The sequence below is a fragment of the Diceros bicornis genome, chromosome 4, assembly GCF_020826845.1.
Source record: "Diceros bicornis minor isolate mBicDic1 chromosome 4, mDicBic1.mat.cur, whole genome shotgun sequence".
NCBI lineage: Eukaryota > Metazoa > Chordata > Mammalia > Perissodactyla > Rhinocerotidae > Diceros > Diceros bicornis.
In genome coordinates this window covers 44,413,814-44,439,335 of record NC_080743.1, presented here as the reverse complement: position 1 = coordinate 44,439,335, position 25,522 = coordinate 44,413,814, and the positions used below count along the sequence as shown (strand labels likewise).

General features: G+C 46.5%; 2 protein-coding genes across 2 annotated transcripts in view; both read left to right on the top strand.

Annotated features, from left to right (window-relative positions):
• Positions 1–25,522, top strand: part of TMIGD3 (transmembrane and immunoglobulin domain containing 3) — a 70,489-nt gene that overhangs the window by 34,140 nt on the left and 10,827 nt on the right.
• On the top strand, positions 20,534–23,723 carry ADORA3 (adenosine A3 receptor). The gene is made up of 2 exons (XM_058537208.1): positions 20,534–20,930; positions 22,623–23,723. The coding sequence occupies exons 1-2, from the start codon at positions 20,581–20,583 to the stop codon at positions 23,227–23,229; spliced, it is 957 nt and encodes a 318-aa protein (XP_058393191.1). The 5' UTR covers positions 20,534–20,580; the 3' UTR covers positions 23,230–23,723.

Here is a 25,522-nt window from a genome sequence, read left to right as displayed (position 1 = left end):
TTTGGAATAAATAAGAATAAAAATATAACATCAAAACTTGTGAACAGGGGCTGGCCCCGTGGCTTAGTGGTTAAGTGCGCGAGCTCCGCTGCTGGCGGCCCGGGTTCGGAACCCCGGGCGCGCACTGACGCACCACTTCTCTGGCCATGCTGGGGCCGCGTCTCACATACAGCAACTAGAAGGATATGCAGCTATGACATACAACTATCTTCTGGGGCTTTGGGGGGAAAAATAAATAAATAAAATAAAAAAAAATAAAAACTTGTGGACACAGCTGAAGCAGCACTTAGAGAGAAATTTATAGAACTCAACACCTCTACTGGAAGAGAAGAAAGGTCTCAAATCAAAGACCTCAGCTTCCACCTTAGGAAACTAGAAAAAGAAGAGTAAGTTAAACCCAAAGCAAGTAGAAGAAAGAAAATAATAAAAATAACAGCAAAAATCAGTAAAATAGAAAACAGAAAAATAATAGAGAAAATCAATGAAACAAAAGCTGGTTCTTTGAAAATATCAATAAAATTGACAAACCTCTAGTTTGACTGATTGAGAAAAAAAGAGAAGAGAAAATTACCAAATGGGGGACATTGCTACAGCTCCCATACACGTTAAAAGAATAATAAATGAATTTTATTTATAACTTTGCTGATAAATTCAACGATTTAGATAAAATAGAAAAAAATTTTTTGAAAGACACAAACTATCAAAGCTAAATAAATTGAATTTATAGTTAAAAAGGTTTCCCACAAAGAAAACTCTGGGACCAGATGACTTTACATGTAAATTTTATCAAAATTTAAGGATAAAATATTATCAATTCCACCAAAACTCTTCCAGCAAATTGAAGAAAATACTTCCCAACTCAGTTTATGAAACCAGTGTTGCTTTGATACTGAAATCAGACAGGCACTACAGGGAGAAAAAACTGTAGACCAATATCCTGTGTGAAATAAATGCAAAAAAAATCTGTAAAAAGTTTAGTAAATTGAATGTAACAATACATAAAAAGGATAACACATAAAATGTATGTCCGGGTGGGATTTATTCCAGTAATGAGAGGTTAGTTTACCATTGACAACCCAATCTATAACTCGTATATTAACAGAATAAAAAAATAAATATTATGTCATTATGTCAATAGATGCATTAAAAACATTTGACAAAATCTAGTATCCCTGATATAGATTCTTAGTAAACTAGGAATAGAAAGGTACTTCCTCAACCTGATATAAGGCCTTTACAAAAAACCTACAAGAAACATCATACTGAGAGACTGGAGCCTTTCTCGTGAGATCAGAAACAAGGCAAGGATGGCCACTCTCACTATTTCTATTTAACATCATAGTGGAGGTTCTAGCCAGTGGAATAAGGCAAGAAAAAGAAATAAAAGAAGTTCTGATTGATAAAGAAGAAGTAAAACTGTCTTTATTTGCAGATGACATGATTGTCTATGTACAAAGTCTTACGTAAGTTCAATATACAAACGTTAATTGTATTTATTTATTCTGGTAATGAACAATCAGAAGTTGAAATTTAAAAACAATGCCATTTGCAACAGCAATAGCAACAAACAATACTTAAGGATAAATTTAACAAAAGATATGTAAAATCTGAACACTGAAAACTATAAAATGTTGCTGAAAGAAGTTAAACAAGGCCAATAAAATGGAGAGATATATTGTGTTCATAGATTGTAAGATTCTCTGTTGTTTAGATGGCAATTTCTCCCAAACTGATCTATCAATTTAACACAATCCCAATCAAATTCCCCAAAGGCTTTTTTGAAGAAATTGAAAAGCTGATTTTAAAATGTGTAGGAAAATTCAAATGACCTAGAATAGCCAAAACAACTTTGAAAAAGACCAAAGTTGGAGTACTATCACTACTGGATTTCAAGACTGACTATAAAACCACAGCAATCAAGATGGTGTGGTACTGGTGTAAAGATAGACAAATAGATTGATAGATCAGAATATAGAGTCCAGAAATAGACCCACACATACATGATCAATTGTTTTTCAAGAAAGATGCTAAGGCAACTGAAAGGGGAAAGACAAACATTTCAACAAACGGTGCTGGAACAATTGGGTAGCCATATGCAATAAAATGAACCTCAACCCTTACATCATACCATGTACAAAAACTAACTCTAAATGTAACCCAGCTATTCCACTTCTGGGAATTTATCCAAAGAATACAAAATCACTAATTCAAAAACTTACATGCACCCCTATGTTCTTTGCAGCATTACTTAGAATAGCCAAGATATGGAAACAACCTAAGTGCTCACTGATGGATGAATGGATAAAGAAGATGTGGAATACAGTAGAATACTACTAAGCCATAAAAAAGATGAAATCTTGCCATTTGTGACAGCATGGACAGAACTTGTGGGTATTATGCTAAGCGAAATAAATCAGATGGAGAAAGACAAATTCTGTATGACTTCACTCTTATGTGGAATATAAAACAAACAAATGAACAAACAAAACAAAACAAACAGAAACACATAGATACAGAGAACAGATTGATGGTTACCAGAGGGAAAGAGGGTAGAGTGGGCAAAATGGTTAAAGAGGTTCAATTATATGATGATGGATGGAAATTAGATTTTGGTGGTGTGCATGCTACAGTGTAGACAGAAGTTAAATTATAATGTTGTACACATAAACTTATATAATGTTATAAACCAATGTTAGCTCAATAAAAAATAAAATAAATCAACTTGAAATGGATCATAGACTTGAATACAAGGCTAAAACTATAAAATTTCTTGGAGAAAACAAGAGAAAGTCTTAGTGACCTTGGGCTTGGCAAAGATTTCTTAAATATGACACAAAAAGCACAAAATATACAAGCAAAAATAAGTAAACTGGATATACAAGCAAAAATAAATAATCAAAATTAAATCTTTTTTCCTTCAAAAGGCACTGTTAAGAAAATGAAAAGGTTAGCCACAGACTGGAAGAAAATATTTGTAGATGAATATGTTCACTTGCAGAACATATATCTGACAAAGGACTTGCAACTAAAATATATAAAGAACTCTAACAATTCCATAAGAAGATGAATAATCCAATTAAAAAATGGGCAAAAGATTTAACAATCACTTCACCAAAGAAGATACACAAATGTCAAATAAGCACGTGAAAAGATGCTCAACCTCATTGGTCATTAAGGACATGCTAATTAAAACAATGAGATACCACTACATAACCACTAGAATGGGCTAAAATTAAAGCAACTGACCATTCCAAGCATTGGCAAGGATCCATGTAGAGGAACTGGAACTCTCATTCATTACTGGTGGGAATGTAGAATGGTATGATCATTTTACAGTATGGTTTGGCAGTTTCTGAAGAAGCTAAATATAATCTACCACATGATTCAGTCATTCTGTAACTAGGTATTTACCCAAGAAAACATATGTCCACATAAAGACTTGTACGTGAATGTTTATGGTACTTTTATTTGTAATAGTCCAAAGTGGATACAATCCAGATGTCCATCCACAGGTGAATGCATGAGCAAATTGTGATAGATCCATACTACGGAATCCCACCCAGCAATGACGATGAATGAACTATTGATGCACACAACAACATGGAGGAATCTCAAAATAATTATGCCGATTGAAAGAAGCCAGATAAAAAAGAGTGCATACTTACTGTATAACCTCATTTATATAATTTTCTAGAAAGGAAAACTAATCTACAGTGACAGAGAGCAGATCAGTAGTTAGCAGGTGGGAATGGGGAGGGGGTGGAAGGAGGAATGACAAATGGGTGTGAGAAAACTTCGAGGAGCGGTGGCTATATTATCTTTATTGTGGTGATGGTTTCACAGGTGTACACCTATGTCAAAATTTATCAGCTTGTGCGCTTTAAGTATGTGGTTGTATTGGGTGTTAATTATACTTCCATAAGGTTGTAAAACAAAGGGAATTCATTTTAGATTGCTACCCATCATACACTCAAACATAACTGAAACAAAATTACTGTTACTATGTGCCATGTAATCTGATATATCCATTTCATTCTATTCTATTCCATTTAATTGAAAATATACTCTGATCATGATCTACTAATTGATTTCATGACTCACTAATGGGTTGATACCTGTAGTTTAAAAAACACCACTTTAAGACACGTTTGAAAAATGAATGGCTTGAGTCCAAAATAGTCTTTTAATTACATGGATGAACCCCTCTGGGCCTGTTTCTACGTCTTTACCACTAACTTCACTCTCTCCTTCTATTAACGTGGTTGAAAAATTATAGAGCTTTAAAGTAGAAGTCCTCATCTTTCAAATCCTTGCATTGGAGACTGAGAGTTACTCTTGCCCTTTTGCCACCATCTTCCTACTGACTTGTTTGGGAGATTGTTGATTTTATGATCTCACAATGAAAATTCTTCTGTGATGACTCTAGTCAGGGGGAACACTCTAGGGGGCTTTCGAGGGACAGCGAGATGGCAGCTGCCGACCGCACAGTTACTACGGTTGCCAAAGCTTTTGGACTTTATTAACACGGGCAGCAGCTGCTATTAGCTATCAGCTCTCTTCATCCAGGAGAGCAAGCAGGCAAGCAGAGTGAACCCACTCTGTGTGGTGACATTTAGTTTCCTGAAGAATTTACTTTTAGTTGTTGTTTTTGCCTGAGCATGAAGAAGGCCATATGGAAAGTGGTTCCTGCTTTCTAGTGTACGGTACGTTCACAGTGGTAAGTAACTGTGTGCACCACAGGGTCCAGCAAAGAAGAGAAAAAGCTGGAGGAGGGAAGCAGAGACTAGAAATGATGAAAGAAGTCTAGGCCTGGGGAGGTTTCAATTCTGTTATGAATTAGAGTTCCCGTATGGAACTTCATATTTAGGTGCCTGGCAGTCTGTCTTCAATTACACATCTTTCTGTGTCACAGGAAGTGGTGTAATTTGCAAATTCAGTCCATTTTAGGTCCGTAAAGATTTTAATAAATGAATTTGAAACCGAAAGGAATTGAAACTTGGGCAAAAGTTTGAGTTGAGATTCTGGTCTCAGCATTTTTCTAGACAGTGGCTGAAGACAAGCCCCTGGAAGAGCTGCCGTTTTCCTCAGCCTTCCTGTGGCTCCAGAAGAACCAGTGGAATAGATGCCCAAGCCAAGGCTCACGGCACACCCCGGAGACACTGGATTGTAAAGGAGAGCTTGAACTCCTAGGCTTGGCAGAGCGGCCTAGATCTCAGTTTATTTAGCTCTAAAAGTCTAAAATCTAGGTTCTGCTCAGATAAGTAGCTGTCAGAGTTTGCAAGTTCAGAATTCGTAGAGTCTTGTGGGCTGGGAATCACAGTATATCAATGCAATTGCGTCTGGGCAAATAGATTTCAGTATCAAGTTCACACCTTCCTTAGTTAGAACTAGGAGAGAGCATGATATCATGACAAATACTTGGTCTTGGTTGTCAGGCAAACCTTGGTTCAGATTCTGTCTCTGCTACCTGCCAGCCTTGTGACTTTGGGAAAATCACTTAACCTCTCTGAACTTCAGACTTCTCATTTAGAGTAGTAGTTCTCAGCCAGAGTGATTTTGCCCCAACCCAGGGACCATTTGGTAACGTCTGGAGACCTTTCGGATCATCACAACTTGAGGGTGTGGGGGTGCCACTGGAATTTAGTGGGTAGAGGCCATAGATGCTGCTAAATATCCTACAATGCACAGACAGCCCCTCAAAGCAAAGAATTGTCTGGTCCAAAATATCAGTAGAGCTAAGGTTGAGAAATTCTGGCTTACAGATAATGTATGCAAAGTATCTGGCATAAAATAGGTAGGTGCTGAATCAATGGTAGCTATCATTACCAAATAATCATCAATCTAATGTGACTAATTGAAAACCAGATTCTGGGGAAGCATGGACCATGCAAGTCTGGTTTAGGTTCAGGAAAAGTCCCCAACAGTGTCCCTGCAGGCCACCAGTTAGTGCATGTGTAGCAGAGAGGTTCACAGTGGTGGCTCTGGACCCAGTCTGCCCCGGTCCAAATCCTGGCTCTACCATTTACTACATGTGTATTCTTGGGCGAGTCACCTAACCTCAGTCTCCTTATCTATAAAATGAGGACGATAATGATACCTGCCTCACAGAGACGTGTTAGGATGCACAAAGGACGGGTCTGAATAGCATAGCAACTACTCAACTAAGATTTTCTGTTATTACAAGGGGAGTAGCTATAGAGCCAGCGCCGAGAGGGCACTGATTTTATTAAGAAGCTCTGAACTTTTTGATATGAAGTATGAAGGGGAACACAAACCAAACAGAAATGTATAATTCACACAGCAACAGAAAGTTCATCAGCCTGCTAAGGACCCACTCTGAGTTGCTGGGCAAGGTGCCAGGTATTTATAAACATCATCTCATCAAAGCCCCTTGACAACTCTCTGAGTGGCTTTTATTGACCCATTTCAGTCTTATTTTACAAATATGGATACAGGCTCCGAACAATTAAAGTACCTTGCCCAAACTCACACGGCCCTAAGGGGTAGAGCTAGAGTTTTAAATCCAGGTATGACTCCAGCCTGTTTTTGTGGCAGGAATTCAGAAGTGCTCAACTCAGGGCAAATTCCAGGATATGGAACATTCAATGAGTTGGAGTTGTTTACATTTAAGGAAAAGAAGAAAAATTTAAAGCCAAGCTTCTGTCGCTAGTACTGGCTGGGACAGATGGCCTGGGGCATGTGGGGATGCGGAAAGGGGAGCTTTGCTCGGGTGACAAGTTCGGTGCTAAGTTCAGACAGCCATCTTGCATTGCCATCGCAGCATAACGCCGCTCATGGGGAACATTTCTTGGTAACGGCCGAGGCCTGGCAGCCTAAGGAGGGCATGTACTGTTATGTTACTCAGTGTTGGTACTTTTTGTCTTGAGGAGATCGTTTCTAGAGGATTCCTGAGACACCTCTTCTCTCATTAAATGTTTCATGAGGCTACTCTTGTGTGTGTATGTGTGTGTGTGTGTGTGTGTGCGTGCATGTGTGTGTGTTTGTGTAGTGAGGTGAGAGCACAATACCCTGGAACTGGGGAGTTAGCAGAACCGGGAGATGGTCTGGCAGAAGCTGTGGCCTTTCTCTAAACAAACAGCTCTGTTCAGATAAGGGTGGATATGGTGCCTAAAAATAGGCAAGAGGCCTGAATATATCCCAAGACTAGCCGTGTGAAGGGGTCGTGCAGGTTGATGCTCAGGCCTGGGGCTGTGAAATGGGTGTTATTTCACGGATTTCTGGCTTTCTTGGGGTCCCCTTCACCCCATCTGGCGTGGGAAAGCATCACACATGGCTTGCACCCAGAAAACTACCGGGGCAGACCTCCCCGGCTGCCTGCCTCATTGCGCAGATAATGGGTTTTGAGGCCTTCTCAGGAACTTGGGCCCCAGTCACCCAGCAGAAGCTTAGGAGGAGCAAAGCACAGGCCACAAGGCCTCAGCGTCACCCTATGCCCTGCGTGTTCCATGGGAGCCTGTGTTCTTTCTGGGCGAAAATGCTCTTCCAAGTTCACTAACCTGGTTGTTTAAATATAGGAGAGGAAACAGATGCTGGCTGGGCGGAAGTCTGAGAAGACAGGGTTTTGGCAGTGGCTTGCACAGGCTGATGAGGATGTGGAGTGTTCTCCCAGTTAGGCCTCTGCTGATTTGCTCTTGGGCCTTTCTAACATTGCCCTGAGCCACCGCCATCAGAACTTGGCTCCTCCACGATCTCCTCCTCATGGCTGACATGTGGAGGTGGGTTATTTTCAAGCTGATCTTTGTGATTTCCTCTTGGCCTTCATCCTTGCTCTCCCCTCTCAGAGGCCCTGAGAACAGCTTTCCGCTTAGGCCAGCTCAGCTGAGTGATTTGTGCAGGGTCCTGGGAGGTGAGAGCTGGCTGTGCACGGACAGTGACATGGCCAAGGCGGGTGCCAAGGGCCCTGTGCTGGCAGGCAGGGTCCAAACCTGGCTGATCTCATGACAGGATCGTCAGGGGACCCCCAGCTTCAGACTCAGGTACTGGGGGAGAGTGGGGGAGAGACACCCAGAGCAGTCACCCCCAGGAATCATGTGGAACCTGCAGTTCCAGATCTCTCCAGGGCCATGTAAATGGGTACGAATGCCGAGCATGGGCATCATGGAGCTGATCCTGACCAGGGGCTGCCCCTTTCTGGGCCAGGCTGTGCTGACGAGACCAGCTCATCTCTGTGGTCTGCAGGGAACACTCCTCCGGTGTCCCTCGGCTCACGGAGTTTGGGAGGAGCATGTCCTGCTGGGTATACCACCAGCATCCTCAAATTGTGTCTTGAGTGAATCATACTGACAGTCTCACCCTCTCCACCCCTGCGTTGGAGGAGGGGAGCTGAGCTGGCGGCACTGTGACTTCTGGGGGATGCCCAGGAGACAAATTCCTGTGCAAAGGCCTTGAGAGCTCTGCCTCTGCAGCCTCTGGCTCCCTCTAGTTCTCAGACCCACACCCCGGGCACCTCCAGTGCAGCCACAGAGCCCAATAGCTGCCTGTGAGCAACGGGGCCCATGCCTCTGCTGCAAGTGACAGTTCCTCGCAGGGACCTAGTTCCCTGTCATCTGCTGGCAGGAGACTGACAGAGTCCCCATCGCCCATCAGGGAGCACTCAGCCCCTGTTCTCTCCCCATCTCTCAGGTTGATCCAACAGCCCGGGCCTGAAAACCCCTCTCAGCTGGTGATTCCTTCCTCAAATAAGCAGGGCTGAGGACCAGCAAGCCACAGTTTAGGAAGCTGGTGCTTCCTCTCCAGGGCACAGGCGAGTGGGGGCTCAGTCTTTACCAGGTGGGAGTCCTGGTTTGCAGCCCTGGTGAAATCAGGTGGGAAGAGCCAGGCTGTGTCCCACAGGCCAGCACCAGTCCATGAGATGCTCAGAGAGGCCTTTCCAGGTTAGCATCTGGGTCAAGAACTAGGCCTTCACTCTAGAGAGCCCCTCTTAGGGGAAGAGCAGACCCTGGGGCCGTCTTTCTGTTGAATTCAGGATTCTAGACCCTCAACCTCTGTCACTCACCCGTAGAGTGAAACAGAGGTGGCAAACCCACCTCTCGAGGTCGCAGTGGGGTTAAAGGAGCTGCTCTGAGCAGGGGGGCACGGTGGCTGGGTGAGTGGCTGCTGAGGTGGGGCCGGCTGTACTGTTCACAAGTAGCGCAACCTCGGGCGAGTCATTAGCCTTTCCAAATGCCACCTTCCTTACCTGCAGAAAGCTGACCGTGAAAATGATGGGCTCTATGATAGGCCACGCCAGGGATCAAGGGAGAGCCTGTGACACAGCACCGAGAGTTGTGCGGGCTCCAGAGGAAGCCCTGAGGAGGGTTAGTTGCTATTACTGTGTCACCACTTGGGAAAGTCTCGAGCGTCCCTGACACGGGGCAAGCAATCGACTACTTGTTACTTTTCCCCTTCCTTCCTCATCAACCTGAATGAAGGGAGGCGGCATGGCATAGTTTGTGCGTGTGTGTGCCCACGCTGCACACACACTCACGGCGGGAAGGTGCTGGGTATTAATTCCAACTTTGCTTCTAACTTACTACATTTATTCCCTCTTTGGGCCCTTGTGGTCATCTGTGAAGTGGAAAATTGGACCTATTGTTTTCTAAGATCCATTTCAGCTTTAACATCGAATTCAACATTTAGAGTGATATTTGTGAAGGGGTAAGCATACACTCCCTTCATTTGGTCAAGATGAGGCCGAGATAATCTTCAGCAAGTCAAGGCGGGGAGGAGCTGGGAGGCCAGCAGCAGTCTCAGGGCCTAACACTGGCACCGCTGCCTGTTTGCGGTTCTCTGGGGAGGCTGTGCCCCTTGCCCTCCTTCCTGAGGTTCTCGCATCTTCCTCCCATGGCCCCTCCCACCACCTCCCCCGCAGCCCCATCCCTGACAGCAGCCCAGGCCTCTCAGCACACGTTTCCAGTTGGTAGACGGCATGGAGTTCACATTGGTCACTTGTTCCATTTGCTCAGAAACAACAGCCAGCATTATTGGCAGGAAACGGAGCGGGTGCCAGCTCCGGGGTAACACAAAAAACCCTAGTCATGGGCACAGAGCGGGGGTGGGGCGGGGGAGGGAAGGAGCGCAGCCGGACTGTCTTGCAGTGACCTAGAGTTCTGTTGCCCCAGCTGAAGTCACGGTCACTGAAGCAAGGTCTAGCTTTCCTCTGGGAAAGGCCAGAGTAGGCCAGTTGACTCATCTTGGAGGGACAAGGACAGAATGAGACGCTATCTTGGAGGCCGGGAGTGATGGGATCCTGGCTCCACAGCCCAGCCCTGAGGCTAAACTCTGGACCTAGAACAAATTCTATTTCTTTGTTCCTTTGAAATCAGGAAAGTATCCAGGGTTACTGAAAGGTTAGATGATGTTTGGTGTTCAGAGTTGAGAACAACTACAAATAAATGTAATGCAAATTAAATTATGGGCCTCATGTGCCCCATATTTGCCATGCAGCTGTTTTGGCAGGAGTTGGCTGTAATATTCAGCAACCCTCACACCCCGCACAGGAGGGGCCCCTTCATACTGGTGAATAGTGCTGAGTGATCTGCCAGGCCCTCGAGAATGAATGACACATGAGAAATGGAAACTATGATTATTGCTCCGGATAATCCGGCTCTGGAGGCCAGCACTGGGAGAGCTTCACCTGCGGCAAGATGGGGGCCTGAGCGGCTCTTAGGGGATAGTGACCTGGTAGGCTGCAAGTCCAGAACTGAGCATCATCAGGCCTGAGGCTGCCTTTCCCCAGGCTCACAAAGGAGTCATGGGTGGGACTGGCGGGGAGCCCACCCAACAGGCCTGCTTACGCTTCCCGGTGGGTGGGCACCATAACGCCAACAAACCACTCAGAACAGAATAAGCAAGGCACTCCCTGGCAAGTGTGGAGAAGGGAGAGGAAGATGTTACTGCTCCCTGGAATCTCCTTTGGACATTTCCCGTTTCTGAAGTCGGGAGCACCATCATAGGATTTGGAATAGGAACAGAGCCCCTTCAGTGAGAGACTGAGAGAGTCAGCGCTGAAGAAACACAGTGTCTGGGGAGTGCATCCTCGTGGATTCCCAACAAGCTGGTATCTCATGGCTAGGGAGGGATGGTAGGCGTGGAATGATTTTCCTTTAACTCAATATTATGAAGCACCTCATGAATGGAGCACTGGGCGGGGCCCTGGGGTGGCCATGTGGGTACAACATGGACCCTCCCGGGAGCGCTCACCCACACTGGTGCCGGGGTGGGGGTAGGGTGGTGGGGAGTGAGCACTGTGGACCACATTCTGTGCCAGCTGCCGTGTCTGTGTTACTTCACTCAGTCTGGAGTCGGGTATCTTTGTCATTTATCAAAAGGGAAATGAAGACACAGAGAATAAACAATCTGTCCAATGTCACCCATTTAGAAACAGAGTTTAAAACAAGAAAGATGGGTGTGTTTGAAGCACACCGCTAGACCCGATTTCTCTCCTGGAGCACGTTGGAAAGAGCAGAGTGGGACAGGCCTGGCACCCGAATGCAGGGGTGCTGGTGTGTATGCTCTGAAGCATCTCGCTATAGCTGCTCCTCCTTTAGGCACGTCTGGGTGCTCTAGGTGCAGAAAGGCACTGCTGACGTGGGCACTGTGACTTGTTGGCACCCACCGTTACACCTATTAGCATAGATTGCAGGCTGACTTGTCAAGGTCAAACACAGTGATGAAAGAAGGAAAGATCAACTGTGAGCTTGGTTGGAGGGGCCCAGGCTGTTTGGCTGGGGATTCAGAAAGATGGGACCAGAGTGACAAACGAGCCAGTGAAGCAGAACAGGGATAGAGCCCCTCCAGCGAGAGACTGAGAGAATCAGCCGTGAAGGAACACAGGAACTGGGGAGCACATCCTTATGGATTCCCAACTATGTGGACTCCTAACCATTTTTGCTAGCGAAGAAACCTGGCTGCTTGCTCTAGGTTTGACCTTGAACTAGCCACTCTGGGCACTGGTTTCCTCTGGTGCTCCATCCCACCCCAAATCCTTGTGTCCTGGAAACCGCATGCCGAACATAGTGTTCTGGGGCAAGTCACTCAACTACGTGAGCCCCATTACATCATATATCAAGCTAAACTGGACAGCTCGGGCCAGAGGTGGTTCTAGGTCCTGCAGACGGAGGAGTGACAAGACAAGTAAGGAAATGAATAAACTAGTTCTGGTTGTGAAAGGGGTAACATAAGGAATAAAGCGAGATGATGGAGAGTGCATATGTGTGAGTGAGTGTGTGTGTAACATGGCACCGTTTAGATATGTCACAGAGATGAGAGAATGAAACGGGCTATTGTACGTCAAAATGCTGAGACCACAAACTGTAATGTAAATATCAGACGTTCTCTCCAAGGGTCCCGTTGACTAGACCCAAACTGATCACGCACTGTTTTCTCTCTGTATTGGTTTGAGATGGAAGTTAGCTGTAAAAAGCTATTTTTGTTGAGGAAGAAGTCTTCCTAAATCTCTCCTGATTCCTCAATGGACGCAGACAGCTATGGTCAGCATTCTTGCAAGATGAGGAGAAGACACACCTGAGGATAATACATTATACATTCAGTGAGGGTTTATTGCACGTCTCCTATGTGCCAGGTACTATTTTAGGCTGTTGGTACTTTTGGGAGAAGGGAGTAGGGGGGTAGATACAAAGATAAATAAGGCATAATTTCTTATGGAGTTTACTTAAGGAATTTACTAGCTAGTGGGAGAAACAGTTGTGTAAATAAATAACTACAAAACAATGTAACAAGTGCTCAGAGAGAGGAATGTGTGAGCTGATGTGGGAGTACAGAGGAGGAAGCTATTAACTCAGCTTGGGAGGAACTTCAATCCTTTGTGGAAGTAGGTGGGGTGAACATAAATAAAAATAAACTCCACCTGTGGGAATCATAATATTATGCCCTATATACAGCACCATTCCTAAGGGAGCGTTTACTCGATATTGCTAGATATTGATGCCTCAAGTGTCGTATTGAAAGCTTTCCTCAAAAGGCTCGCTGAACCCCACAGGGCATTTTCAGTCTCATAACTTTTTTTTTATTTTGCCCAAACTGATAATCTACAATATGATTGTGGACCGCTTGTAGAGGAAAAAAATCTTCACCCCAAAGTCACAGGGGACTGACAAGAATCTTTGTACAACAGCCTGGAATAATGAAACTGCAGGCGTGCCTTCTGAATAAAGGCTAATGCTCCCTCTAATGTTAGTTCTTTGTATTTATTATTTATTCCTTGCCTCCTTTCAAAAAGGATGGGAAGCCGCTCACAGTAAGAGGACAGGGTATGACAGACTCACTAACACACCAGGAGCTAGGGGATGACATGGGGTATAGACGCCCTGGAAAACCTAAGCAAGGGGGATTACTGAGACAGAACACCAGCTCCGAGCTCTTGGCTTCCCACGCAAAACCGAGTTATACAAAGCTCTCCTATTAAGCGGTTTAACAAAGCAGGCTAGTTTATTAAGAAAAGCAACCTCTTTTTAGCACTAAATTCCTCAGAGAAATTTAACGGAACCAACTTTCTACAAGGGATGTAGCATCAGATGGTATCTTGAGTTATAAAGAAACGCTGAGATACACTTCACATGACAGCATTCTGTATTTACCTTGGCTAGAAAGCAGAGAGAATAAGGTTATCTGGGGAGGCATTTCAGCCGGGAACTAAAGTAAATACGGTTTCATGATATCGTCATCCAATTGTGGACTAGCTGCAGGAGCAGTGTGTGGAGACTGCAGAGGGTCGGACAGCCGGCCACTCGCCACAGGCCCGGAGTAACGATCTAAGTTGAGCTCTGACAGGAGCTGGAGAGCAGACAATTGACACAATAACACACTGCCCTCAATAGCCGGCCTGAGCTAAGAAACAAGTCTTACACATTAGGATCCTGAAGCATTTCTGTCGAAAATGACAAGTTGGGTTTTGGCATCATTGATATGGAAGTGTTTTCCTGTGGTTCACTGGGAAGGGCCGTGGCTTTGAAGCCAAGACAGAGCTGGGTTGGGCCCAGCTCTGCCATTTACTGGCTGTGTTGCCCAGAACAAAGTCATTCAGTTGTCACCAAGTCTTAGTTTCCTCATCTGTGAAACGGATCTGATAATACTTAATTGCAGGGTTGCTGTAGAATTGTAAACGATGTGTATAAAAGAGCTGGCAGTGTGCCTAGCACATGTTAGTGGACATTCTGTCGATGGCAGCTCTCATGATAGTAAAGTGAAAGGCCTTGTGGACTAGGAGGCGAAGACACACATGTCATCAAAACAGGGGAGGTTACCTTCCACCATGGCAGGAGGGTTTGCACCCAATTCATTAAGAAGTGTCATCACATTTGTTAGCTAGAAGGTAAAAACAAGGCCCTGCTATAAACATTTAGGATCAGTGGTTGCTCTATCCAGACTTCATTCCTCCTCCTTCTGGTATTTAGATAAAGTGCGTGGGGGTCAATCAGGATTTATAGTTGGCCCACGTGAAATCGGGGCCTGAGGCCTGACTCCTGCGGGGACTGGGGAGACACCCAATGTCAGTGATTAGAAGCCTGGGGTTGTGATGAAGAGGAGGGTGGGTTGTGAAGAGACCCAAGGCATTTTGAGAAATCGTGGCTCCAAAGACAGGAAGCTCTCCAGCAAAGGCCAGGAAAATTGCCCAGTGGGCCTTCCGCCCATAGAAGGAAGAGGAGAGGCCAGAGAGGGGCTGGTGCTGAGGGAGGGACCAATGACGTAGGTACGGCAGGGAGCTAACCATCCCACTGGAACCTCACACCAGCAAGCCCTCCCCAGTCTCTGTCCTCACCTGGCTCCATCCTCACACTACTTCTCACCAGTTGTACGTCCTGGAGCAGATCCCCCTGCCTGTCTGCTTCAATTTCTTCTGCTGTGAGATGCGATGAATACCTGCCTTGTGGGGTTGCTGTATTAATTTAGTGAGGTGGAGTGTGCAAGGAGCTTTGCACACTATAAAGAAAAACACAAATAATGTCTTTATTGGAACACTCATAGGTTTTAAAGGAGAAGAGGATTGAATTGGGTACCGCCCAGGGATATTCTATGGGAGTGGATTGAATTCAGGTAGTTAATGGTCTATCCTTGTCTCCCTTGACCTTAATTCTCACCTCTTTGGTTTTCTTCTCAATCTGAGGTTGCTGGCTAACCACTGCTTGAAGGGGGTCCCACCGGGTTCTCCTTCCTTCTCCTTTTCTTTCTCAGCCTGCATCCTTAGTGGCAGTGGAAATGTGCTGCCACCTGGTGACAAGGCTGAGCATAGCGCCCCTGCAGGGACACAGGAATAAGCCTTTCAGACGCTTGAGGCTGATGCTGGGAAACCATGACCTCCTCACCTTCTGAGTCTTTAGAACCTGGAATGAATTTAGAGTTAGCTGAGCCCTTCTCTAGATATTCCACTAGGGCCCAGAGGCCTTGGGACACACTTGATGTGGGTGGGGGTCTGGTGGGTGGGGCCTGGGTGCCTGGAGCAGTTCCTCTTCCTTGGGCAGGATTTCCTGTTGCTCAGAGTGCAGGAAACTTGACCTCTCCCTCCTGCCTCTCACTGGCTTTGAGTCTCCTGAACTCAGACTGTAGCCCTTGGGAGCCCTGGCTCCTTGGCCACCGCTGGGGTGGCTCACGTCACTGGGCCCTAGTAAGAAGCCCCCTGGGGACAGCGGCTCCAGATCAGCCCCTGGAGCAAGCCGTCTGAAGGGCCCATCCTCCTCCCTCTGCGCTGACTGAGAGGCAGAGAGGGAGGGGCGCTGGGAGAGGGGAGTAAGGGCAGGCCCCTTTCCTGGAGTGGCTCTGAGCTCTCATCCTTTCTAAGCCTCAGCTGTTGGCTAGCAACAACAGAGCGGTGTAAAAATATAAGGCTTTGGGGAAGTGGCGATAGGGCCAAGAGGAAGTGAGCCAACTGATTTTCTGCAACTCTGCAGGCAGCAGTCAGTCAGTGAGAGCCAGCCCCAGGCAGAAGCCTCCACCTTCTGCCCGCCAGACATCCTGTCTCAGCACCACCTGTACCAGTTCTGGGGCTCCAGAGGCCTTTCCTGGGCCCCTAGTAACATGCGTCTTGTTATTGCAGCCTAGGTGCTGGGGTTTCCCAGGCTTTTCCGAGAAGCTGCAAAGGATCAGACGAACTGTCTCTGGCCAACCACTCAGGATGTTAAGCAGAACCCCAAGGGCAAGGTTGCAGACTTGTGGTTGAGTTGTGTCCAGTTGCACCAGCCCAAGGAGGCTCCAGGCCAGGGTGTGGGCCAGGTGAGGGCTTTCCCCAGGCCTCCAGAGGCTTTTCCTGCAATTCAGTCCCATGCTTTCTCCCAGATCTCTGCCTCTCCTGCCTCCTCATGGGAGTTCAGGTTCTTTTGGTAGAACTGAAACAGACATGGTCCTTCTGTTAGATGGGAAAATACCCTGAGCCACGTTTCACTTATAATTTACTAAAAAAAAATTTTTTTTGGCACATTGATCCAATGAAAGGTTTTCTTTCTGGCCCGGAGCTCCCCTTGGGGTCCCAGCCCCACCAGTGGCCTCGTACAAGTGTCTCTCCTGTTCCTCCATCTCTTCTTGACTCAGAGCTGGACCCATGTTGCACTTGAGCTCTGTCCCCATAGTCTTGGTCGCCAATTTCTTTTCCAGATATAAGGTTAGAACCTCCTGTTGATAATATGACAATGTCAAATCCAGGGCCTCTTTGTACTTGTGAAAGCTTCGTGTGGTGGTTCACTTGCTCATTCATCTGCCAAAGGCTGGGGGTCAGAACCTGGGCTCTGAAGCCGGGAGCCTGGGTTTGAATGCAGCTCTGCCACTTCCTAGCTGTGCAAACCTGGGCAAATTATTTAACACTTGTGAGCCTCAGTTTGCTCAACTGAGTAACAGTTGATAGTATCTATGTCATCAGAGAACATTGAATGAGACCATGTAAGTAAAATGCTTAATATTAGTAACTGATATAATGGAAAGTGCTTAAGAGGCCCTGGTTGATTTATTGGTGTTATACACTCAATGCTGACTTGATGGCCCCTGGTTCACTGAGGCCCCTTTCTGTTCATTCATTTCTCAGTATACTGAGCGCCTTCTCTCTGCCAGGCATTGTGATGGGGGCTGGAAATGCAGAGATGAGAAGTGGAGGTCCCTGCCCTCCATGAGCTTAGAGGATAACAGGGGAGGGCTGTATAAACACAGCATGTTGGGGTCCCAGAGGGGGCGGTGTCTGGGAAGTTTACTCAAGGTTCTGCTTGAGAACAGTCTTGAAGGAAAAGTGCCTGTGTTCTAGGTGGGCATGGCGGAGAAGGGCTTTCCTAACTGGAAAAGCGGGGAACGGAGGGGAGCAGAGGTGAAAGAGCAGGCCTCAGAGCCGCCAGTGCTCAGCATGGGGGCGCTTATGGTTTCCGGGGAAACCAGGCAGCAAGACACTGTGGGGGCTGGGAGACCCCATCGCCATTTCAAGAATGGGGGCAACTTGGAGGCTGTGGGGGGACTCACATCTGGGGATGAGTTAGGAGGCTGAGGCGTCTCTATGTGAGAGATGATAAGGGAACTTACTTAACCAAGATTGGCTGTGGGTTCTGGTGGGGGAATGGATAAGTGAGGTGACAGGCCACCGTGGCCTCTCTGTCCTCTGTGCCCCACTGCCCTTTGGTGTTCAATCTAGAGTGAAAAGGACACTCAGGGCCCATCCTAGGCCAAAATGTTAAGTGACTGTGAAAGCCTTTCCCCTCACCCCTCAAATTGCCCCCTGAGCAGGCAATGGGCTCTACTCAGAAAATGTAAGGACAGGGCTTCCCATGTTCACAGAGAGGAAATTCCCCAGATATGTGCAGAGAATTCTGGAAACAGAATTCCCATATGGGAAGAGGTGGCAAGGTTGGTGGCTGCAGGTGTGTCCCCCGCCTCTCCATCATCCTGTGGTTTATTCTCTCACGGCTATCCTCTCCCTAGCACGCTGCTCTTGTGACTAGTGCTTGGACAAAACCCCTCTCTTTGTTGTCTCTAACCAGCTGAGATGGGCTGGTCCCAAGAGGAGTCACCTGGGTCCTAAAGGAGAAGAAAGGGGCAAGAATCCAAAAACACATGCCAGTCAGTTTCCAGCTCCAGCTGTCAAATCTGTCCCTAACACCTCGGTCCACTTCTGGTGGGCTGGATCCATCGCTCGGGCACTTTTCCTGGCCTCCACCGCCTTTTCCCTCCCACCAGCTTCTGGCCCATAACCACACAAGGGCCCCTCTCTCTTTCTTCCCAAATGCAGGAGCTGTCCATTGTCTGTCCAGCTCTCAAACATAGAACAAACGTCTGTGCTCCTCTCTGCCACGGGCCCCCTCCCTCCGGCCTTGGCCACCAGGGCAGACCTGGGGCTGCCACGCCCTCCAGGAAATCACTCCTTGGCTGTACAATTGCCACAACCAGGCAATAGGACTCGTCCCTACACCAGAGGGTCTTTCTCTTATATAAGGTTATTTGGTGCTACTGGTGGTTGAGGGTCAAGGGGAGGGTACATTTTTTACAGTGAGTCACTAAGATTCAGCGATTGCTTTAGTGAGAACCACTTGCGTGGGTAGCACGCAGCCTCTTAGAAATCACTCTCTGTGGCTTCCTTCTCCCAAGCAGAGATAAAGAAAGCAGTGGCAGTAGAGACATTCATGAGAGGCCACACTAGAGGCTGGCAAAGCCTCACAAGTTCCCACAGTGCAGGGATGTGGGTAGAGCTAACACCGAAAAGTGCCAGAGACACAGAAATGCAGTTGGAAAGGGCTCCCCCTTCATGCCTGGGGAGTTCACTCAGGGCGAAATGGCAAGTCTAGTGGGGATAAGCAAGGCTTCAGACAGACTTGGGCCGACTTGGGATGCGGCGGGGGATCAGTGGGTGATGTAAAAGCAGAACAACCGAAGAAGACCCTGGCAGGCCCCGTGCTGAGGCATCTCGCTGGTGCCCCATGAAAAGTGTTAGTAAACAACAGAATGACACTGTTGTTATCGTTGAATTTTATTTTTGGCTGTACATAGATTGGTGTGTAAGGTAAATATTATAAACCCTTCAATCCACTGTGTGGGCTTAGGTCCAACTGTTCCTTTTGCTGTCTCTCTAAATAACCCCTTTGGGCGTCACTGAGAAACACTTGAACTAGGTACCCCAAATAACGATTGCATTCAAGTGTCTGGTTCCCAGGAGTTGAGACCAGGTGAGCCACTTCAGGGACAGGGTGTGATTCCCAGCAGACACTTGTTCCTGCAGGGTGGGGGTGGGGGGCGGGGCACGAGGGGAGGAGGGTATGCCATGTGACTATGGGCACATGGTACCCTTTCCCTCTGTTCTGCATGGCTGGTTATCCTGTTGTCCTGTTGTTCCTCAAATAGATTTGACACAGGCTGGTTGCTAGTGTGGAGGCCTGGTGGGTATGTGGGCGGAGAAGGGGAGACGGAGGGTCAGCAGCTGTGGTGCTTATGGGAGGTGCTGAAGTTTTGCTCTTCTGAGCAGGGAATCTTAGCTTATCCCTTTGGCAAAAGATCTTTGATACAAAGGCTGGGTTCCAGCTGTGCCCAGCAAAGAGTCAACTCATGCGGCCGAATTCTCAGTGCTTGCTGTTCTGCACTGTCTTTGCCTGTTCAGGCTGATATAACAAAAAACCAAAGGCTGCATGGCTTATAAACAACAGAAATTTGTTTCTCATAGTTCTGGAGGCTGGGAAGTCCAAGATCAAGGCAGCAGCAGAATCGTGTTTGATGAAGACCCACGTCTTGGTTCATAGATGGTGGAAAGGACAAGAGAAATCTGTGGGATCTCCTAAGAACACTATTCCCATTCATGAGAGCTTCACCCTCATGACCTAATAATCTCCCAAAGGCCCCACCTCCAAATATCATCGCCCTGAGCATCAGATCTCAATGTATCAATTCTGGAGGGACACAAACATTCAGCCTATTGAATGCATTAAGAAAGAATAAATTCTGGCTAAGGTTAGAGGCTGCCACCAAAGTCTATTGCTTGTTCCTCTGTGGTCTCCCTTTGATTCTCTGTGCTAAGCTAGCAGAAAGCCAGAATATTACGCAGTCAGTGCTCCCAGCTCCTCTCCCACCCAGTGCTGCACTTTCATCCGGTCCCTGAGTCAATGAATGTTGAGCCTTCTCCATGCCACTCACACCCCCTCCTCTGTTCTTTCCATCTTGCTGAGTGTTCTTGGCTCTGTGCTTCCTCTTGGCCCATCTCACTTCCTGAAACACCCCTGAAGAGGGCTGCTTATCTTGATGGAGCTTGAGTAGCCCTACGGAGGCAGGGGAAGGCAGAGGCCTTGAGCGTGTCTGTCTGGGGAACTAAGAGCAGCAGCACTTTCAGATTCAGCCCACATAGAACTGTCCCCCAGGATTCCAGGAAGCCGGGGATGTGTGGCCTGCAAAGGGGCTGGAAGTAATTGCCTTGTGATGGGATCTTTCTAAGGAGAAGGAGTCCTCTAAGAGAGCCCCCACCAGAGAAGAGAAGGAATGGTTAAGTTGTGAGTTTTAGACTGTTGCTGCTGCACCTGGAGCTCTGGCAAGATGTCTGGCAAGAGCTAGGCTCGCTGGCCCACACGGATCCTGTTGGCATGCCTGTCTCCTGGGAGGCTCCTCTGGGAAAGCAAGATGCCTGTCAACAGCACTGCCCTGTCGTTGGCCACCATTACCTACATCACTGTGGAGATTCTCATTGGGCTCTGCGCCATAGTGGGCAACGTGATGGTCATCTGGGTGGTCAAGCTGAACCCTAGCCTGCAGACCACCACCTTCTATTTCATTGTCTCCCTAGCCCTGGCTGACATTGCTGTTGGCGTCCTGGTCATGCCTTTGGCCGTTGTCGTTAGCCTGGGCATCACGACCCACTTTTATAGCTGTCTTCTCATGACCTGCCTGCTACTGGTCTTCACCCACGCCTCCATCATGTCCTTGCTAGCCATTGCTGTGGACCGATACCTGCGGGTCAAGCTCACAATCAGGTAACCTGCTTGAGAGGGGTGGTGTGCGGCAGTGATAGAGGTGCCTGGGAAGTGGGGCTACAAAGTTCAGATCCCAGACTCTTTGAGTGAAAACAAATCCAAGTTGGCCTCTGCACTTGAAAGAGGGCACTCACTTTCTTCTAACCATTTGGTGTGTGAGAGGTTTAGCAACAATGAGCTGAGATTCGGGAACTAGAAAAAGAAGAATGCTCCCATCGCTCTCCACTGACTCTGGGAGTGTACGTTTGATCCCCCGAGGAAGCTAAAGATGATGAAAGCTTGATGCATTTTTAATTAGTAAAAAATGCTCTTGGCTTTTAGAAATGATAGAAATCTACTAGATAAGATAAGGAGCAGACACATAAGAATAAGAGGAGCTAAATTGATGGTTCTGTTCTTGGCCAATGTAGGTTATTGTAAAGTTATTTTAACTTTGCTTCCTCTTCCATGTTGAGAAGGGGGTCAAAAGATTTCTCCTTTGCAAAAAGTAGTAACAACCTTTCCTGTGACCATGTGAACAGAACGTCCTGCCAAATGGAGAAATCTGATTGCCCAGGTGTCCTGAACTGCGTCTCCTCCTGTCTCATGTTTCTCCTCCCTCCTCCCGGGGAAAGAGCCTGGTGAGGGAGCTACAAACAAGCTTTTGATACAAACAAGCCTGGGTTCAAAACCTAGATCTTGAGATCTGATCTTGGGCAGGTTATTTAACTTTCTCTGCTTCAGTTTCTCATCTTCTCATAGTGGTTAAGATGCTCTGAACTCAGACCTCTTTTCACTTTTAGCTCCACCACTTCTAGCTTGCACAAGTTACTTACTTGTCTGTTTCATTTTTTTCACTTATAAAATGGGAATAATAATTACACCTTCCTCATACGAGTAAATGAGTTAACCCATGTAAATCTCTTAGAAAAATGCCTGGCACACAGTTGATGCTCAATAAATGGTAGCTATAACTACTATTATTTTCACTATTACCATTAATGAAATGGAGATTATCATAAAATATCTCCAGTTTGTTGTGGGATTTCTTTGAGATAAAGTCTACTGAGTACATAGTTAGTACTTAACGAGATCAGTTTCCTTCTTCCAGTCTATATAGGATGTTGTCAGGAAGGATGGTTTAAGGAGAAATGGTGACTCTCATTGGATGAGGCTTTGAAGGTCCCAGAAGCACTTCAACACGACCTTTGCAACTCCATAGACTAAACATCAAGTGTGGATGCCGGTGCAAACAGAGACATGGGGGCATGCACACATTGAGGGGAAAAGAGGGAGAGGCATAGTATAATTTATGGGCATCAGCACAATAGCCAAAATAAACACTTGAGCACAGGAGGCAAACGTGCTTTGAGGGGATCATTTCTCACCAGGTAGGTGGTTCTAGGGACTTAGATAACTCTTACCTCCCAGGAATTGAAGAATTCTTGGGCTGGAAATAGAGCTGTGAGTGGTGCGTGCAAGCACGTGACTCTAGGCAACATATTCCTGATCCATTCTAGATAGTACTTCTTTAGAAGAGTCCCCAGAGAAGTTTGCTGGATTTTTCTCCAATCATTGTCTGCTCCTGTTGTCTTCATATCCAGCAGAGTTCAGCTGAAATCACCATAGAATGCCAATGCTCTCCAGTCCCAGCTCCCCCCATCCTTTAGCACTTCCTGCTGTGAGCTCACTGACTCTCTTCCATTCAAACAGATACAGGAGGGTCACCACTCAAAGAAGAATATGGTTGGCCCTGGGCCTTTGCTGGCTGGTATCATTCCTGGTGGGATTGACCCCCATGTTTGGCTGGAACATGAAACTGACCTCCGGGTACTACAGAAATGTCACCTTCCTTTCATGCCAATTCCGTTCTGTCGTGAGGATGGACTACATGGTCTACTTCAGCTTCTTCACTTGGATTTTCATCCCCCTGGTTGTCATGAGTGCCATCTATCTTGACATCTTCTACGTCATCCGGAACAAACTCAATCTGAACTTTTCTGGCTCCAAAGAGACAGGAGCATTTTATGGACGGGAGTTCAAGACAGCCAAGTCTCTGTTTCTGGTTCTCTTCTTGTTTGCTTTGTCCTGGCTGCCTTTATCCATCATCAACTGTATCATATACTTTAATGGTGAGGTACCACAAATTGTGATGTACTTGGGCATCCTGCTGTCCCATGCTAACTCCATGATGAACCCTATCGTCTATGCTTGTAAAATAAAGAAGTTCAAGGAAACCTATCTCTTGATCCTCAAAGCCTGTATGATCTGCCAATCCTCTGATTCCTTGGATCCAAGCATTGAGCAGACTTCTGAGTAGTTAGCCATGAGAGATGACTCTCCATCCCATTCACCTTCAGATTCAGCATCAACAAACACTTGAGGTCCTATCCACCTGGGCCAGAGGCTTTCACATCCTTGATTCCTTCCACTGAGGTGGGGAACATTTGGCTCGCTGCCTCCAATTTTACTTTTCCTACTACTCTCTTCCTTTAATTCTATTTTTTTTCCTTGTCCTTCTCTAATTCAATTTTATGGATGCCTGACTTGAGGACAATGTTCTGTAGTTATTACTGCCTGTGTTCCTCCTTCCCAAACAGGAGGAGAAGTCATGGAATCTGAAGGATGCCTCATTGACTTGCTGACAGAAGACACCAATGGAGCTGGACATATACATGATGGTGATTCAGTTCTCCTCCATCGTGGAACTAAGCAGAGAACCCTGCTCTCAGCAGATGCTGGGAGATGGTGGGAACAGAAGGAGTGAACTGAGTTTAAGGGGAACTTAAACTGCTGAATTCACCCATAAATGTATTTGAGTAAATAAAAGATGATAGCTAACTGTTGTATAGCTCTTTGCTGGGTCTTGGCACTCAGCCTGCTTGCTACCTGGAGCCATGTGGCATGTTCACCTGTGTGAATTCTGGGCCCTTCATCCCTTGCCCCAGAACACCATGCTCCTTTTTCCTGGGCTGATCAGAACATTTGTCAACTTTATGAACCATTAATCCATTGTTAGAGAAGGAATGATTCTCTCTCTAGAGCTGAGTCCTAATCATTTCCTCTGGTGTTTCATTTTAATGGGAGTGGTGAGGATGGGGCAAAAAGAGACACTGGGTAGATACTATTTGTTGAGCACTTCCTATGCACTAAGCACCATGCATACATCATCTCTTTTGGTCCTGACAATTCTTTAAGGTAGGTACCACCATTATTATCATCTCCATTTTGTAGAAGAAAAAACTGAGACACAGAGAGGTTAAGTGACTTGTCCATAGTCACACAATTAACAAGAAGTAGAGCCAGGATTTAAACTCAGCCCTGCCTTATGGGAGAACCCAAGCTTCCCACCACCTATTATCAGACATGAAGAGGGACTTGTAACTTCTCCAAACTCCAAACTCTCAAGTTCACCTATTGAATAATTAGCAGATACGTGGGTACAATCTACGGTTTGTATACTTGAGGACTGCTGGGTTTTTTTGCCTTAGCTGCTATTGTTGATCTCATTAATCAGGACACCAGACAGGGGTGGAGTTCCGGTCCCATCATTCGAGTGTTGAGCATGGCTCTGGGGATTCAACGTGGCAGCTCCACTGTAGTCTACTCAAATTTGCAGCTGTGGACTCTCATTCCCAAGACAATAAATATATGAACTTAACGAGAGTAGCAAGATGCGGATTTCAGTGAAACCATGTCAAAGAGGATGATGTACTGAAAATGTTTCTTATTAATTCTTAGCCAGTCCTGAAAGTTTATCCTAACCTCAATCTTAGGCCAGAGCCCGATAACCATGGTTATCTTGTTAACATTTCATTTCAGCAAAGGTCCTTATTTCTCCTCCTGTCACCCCAAGAAGAATCAACACTATCTGGGCAGTTAAAAAACTTGCACATACTTTCCTAGCAATGCAAAACGGAGTTGGTGGCTCCACCCACCCTCTTCCCAGCACCACTCACAATGGTATCTTAGAGGCAGAGGCCTGGAATACAGCCCACTGTTCCTGTGGGTCCTGGATGTGGGTGGTTACTTCAGTCCTGACAATCTCCCCTTCAACATTTTAGGGGATCTTTTTTCTTTAAAAATATAAGCTCTCCACTCCTTCCCAATTTTTTTTCCTAATGATATCCCCTTGTTTGAGTTAAGGCTTTTCTCTCTAAATTACTTTTTGTGTTTAGTTAAAATACCCCTCCAGGACGAGGCCCTGGGTTTACTCTGGGGCTCTGGTCACCCTGGCACACTGTCTTGCCCAGGAACCATCTGCCCAGTTGGAGACTTGAAAGAGTGCTGGTTAGTTGTCAGTGCCACATAATCTTCACACAATGCTTTTTAATTTACAATCTCTAACCTAGTTGCTATAGCAACACTTGCACCTGCCTTTTTTGGAAACCTGATTTAAAGTGACCCCTTCCCTCACAAACAAAACAGCAACCTGGGGCCGGCCCCTGGCTTAGCGGTTAAGTGCGCGCACTCCGCTACTGGCGGCCCAGGGTTCCAATCCCGGGAGCGCACAGACTCACCGCTTCTCCGGCCATGTTGAGGTCGCGTCCCACATACAGCAACTAGAAGGATGTGCAACTATGACATATGACTATCTACTGGGGCTTTGGGGG

Excerpts from the sequence above, each read along its gene's own strand:
- ADORA3 (XM_058537208.1), top strand. The coding sequence starts at position 20,581 with ATGCCTGTCAACAGCACTGCCCTGTCGTTGGCCACCATTACCTACATC. Across the intron at positions 20,931-22,622 it reads CGGGTCAAGCTCACAATCAG|ATACAGGAGGGTCACCACTC; the intron begins GTAACCTGCTTG and ends CCATTCAAACAG.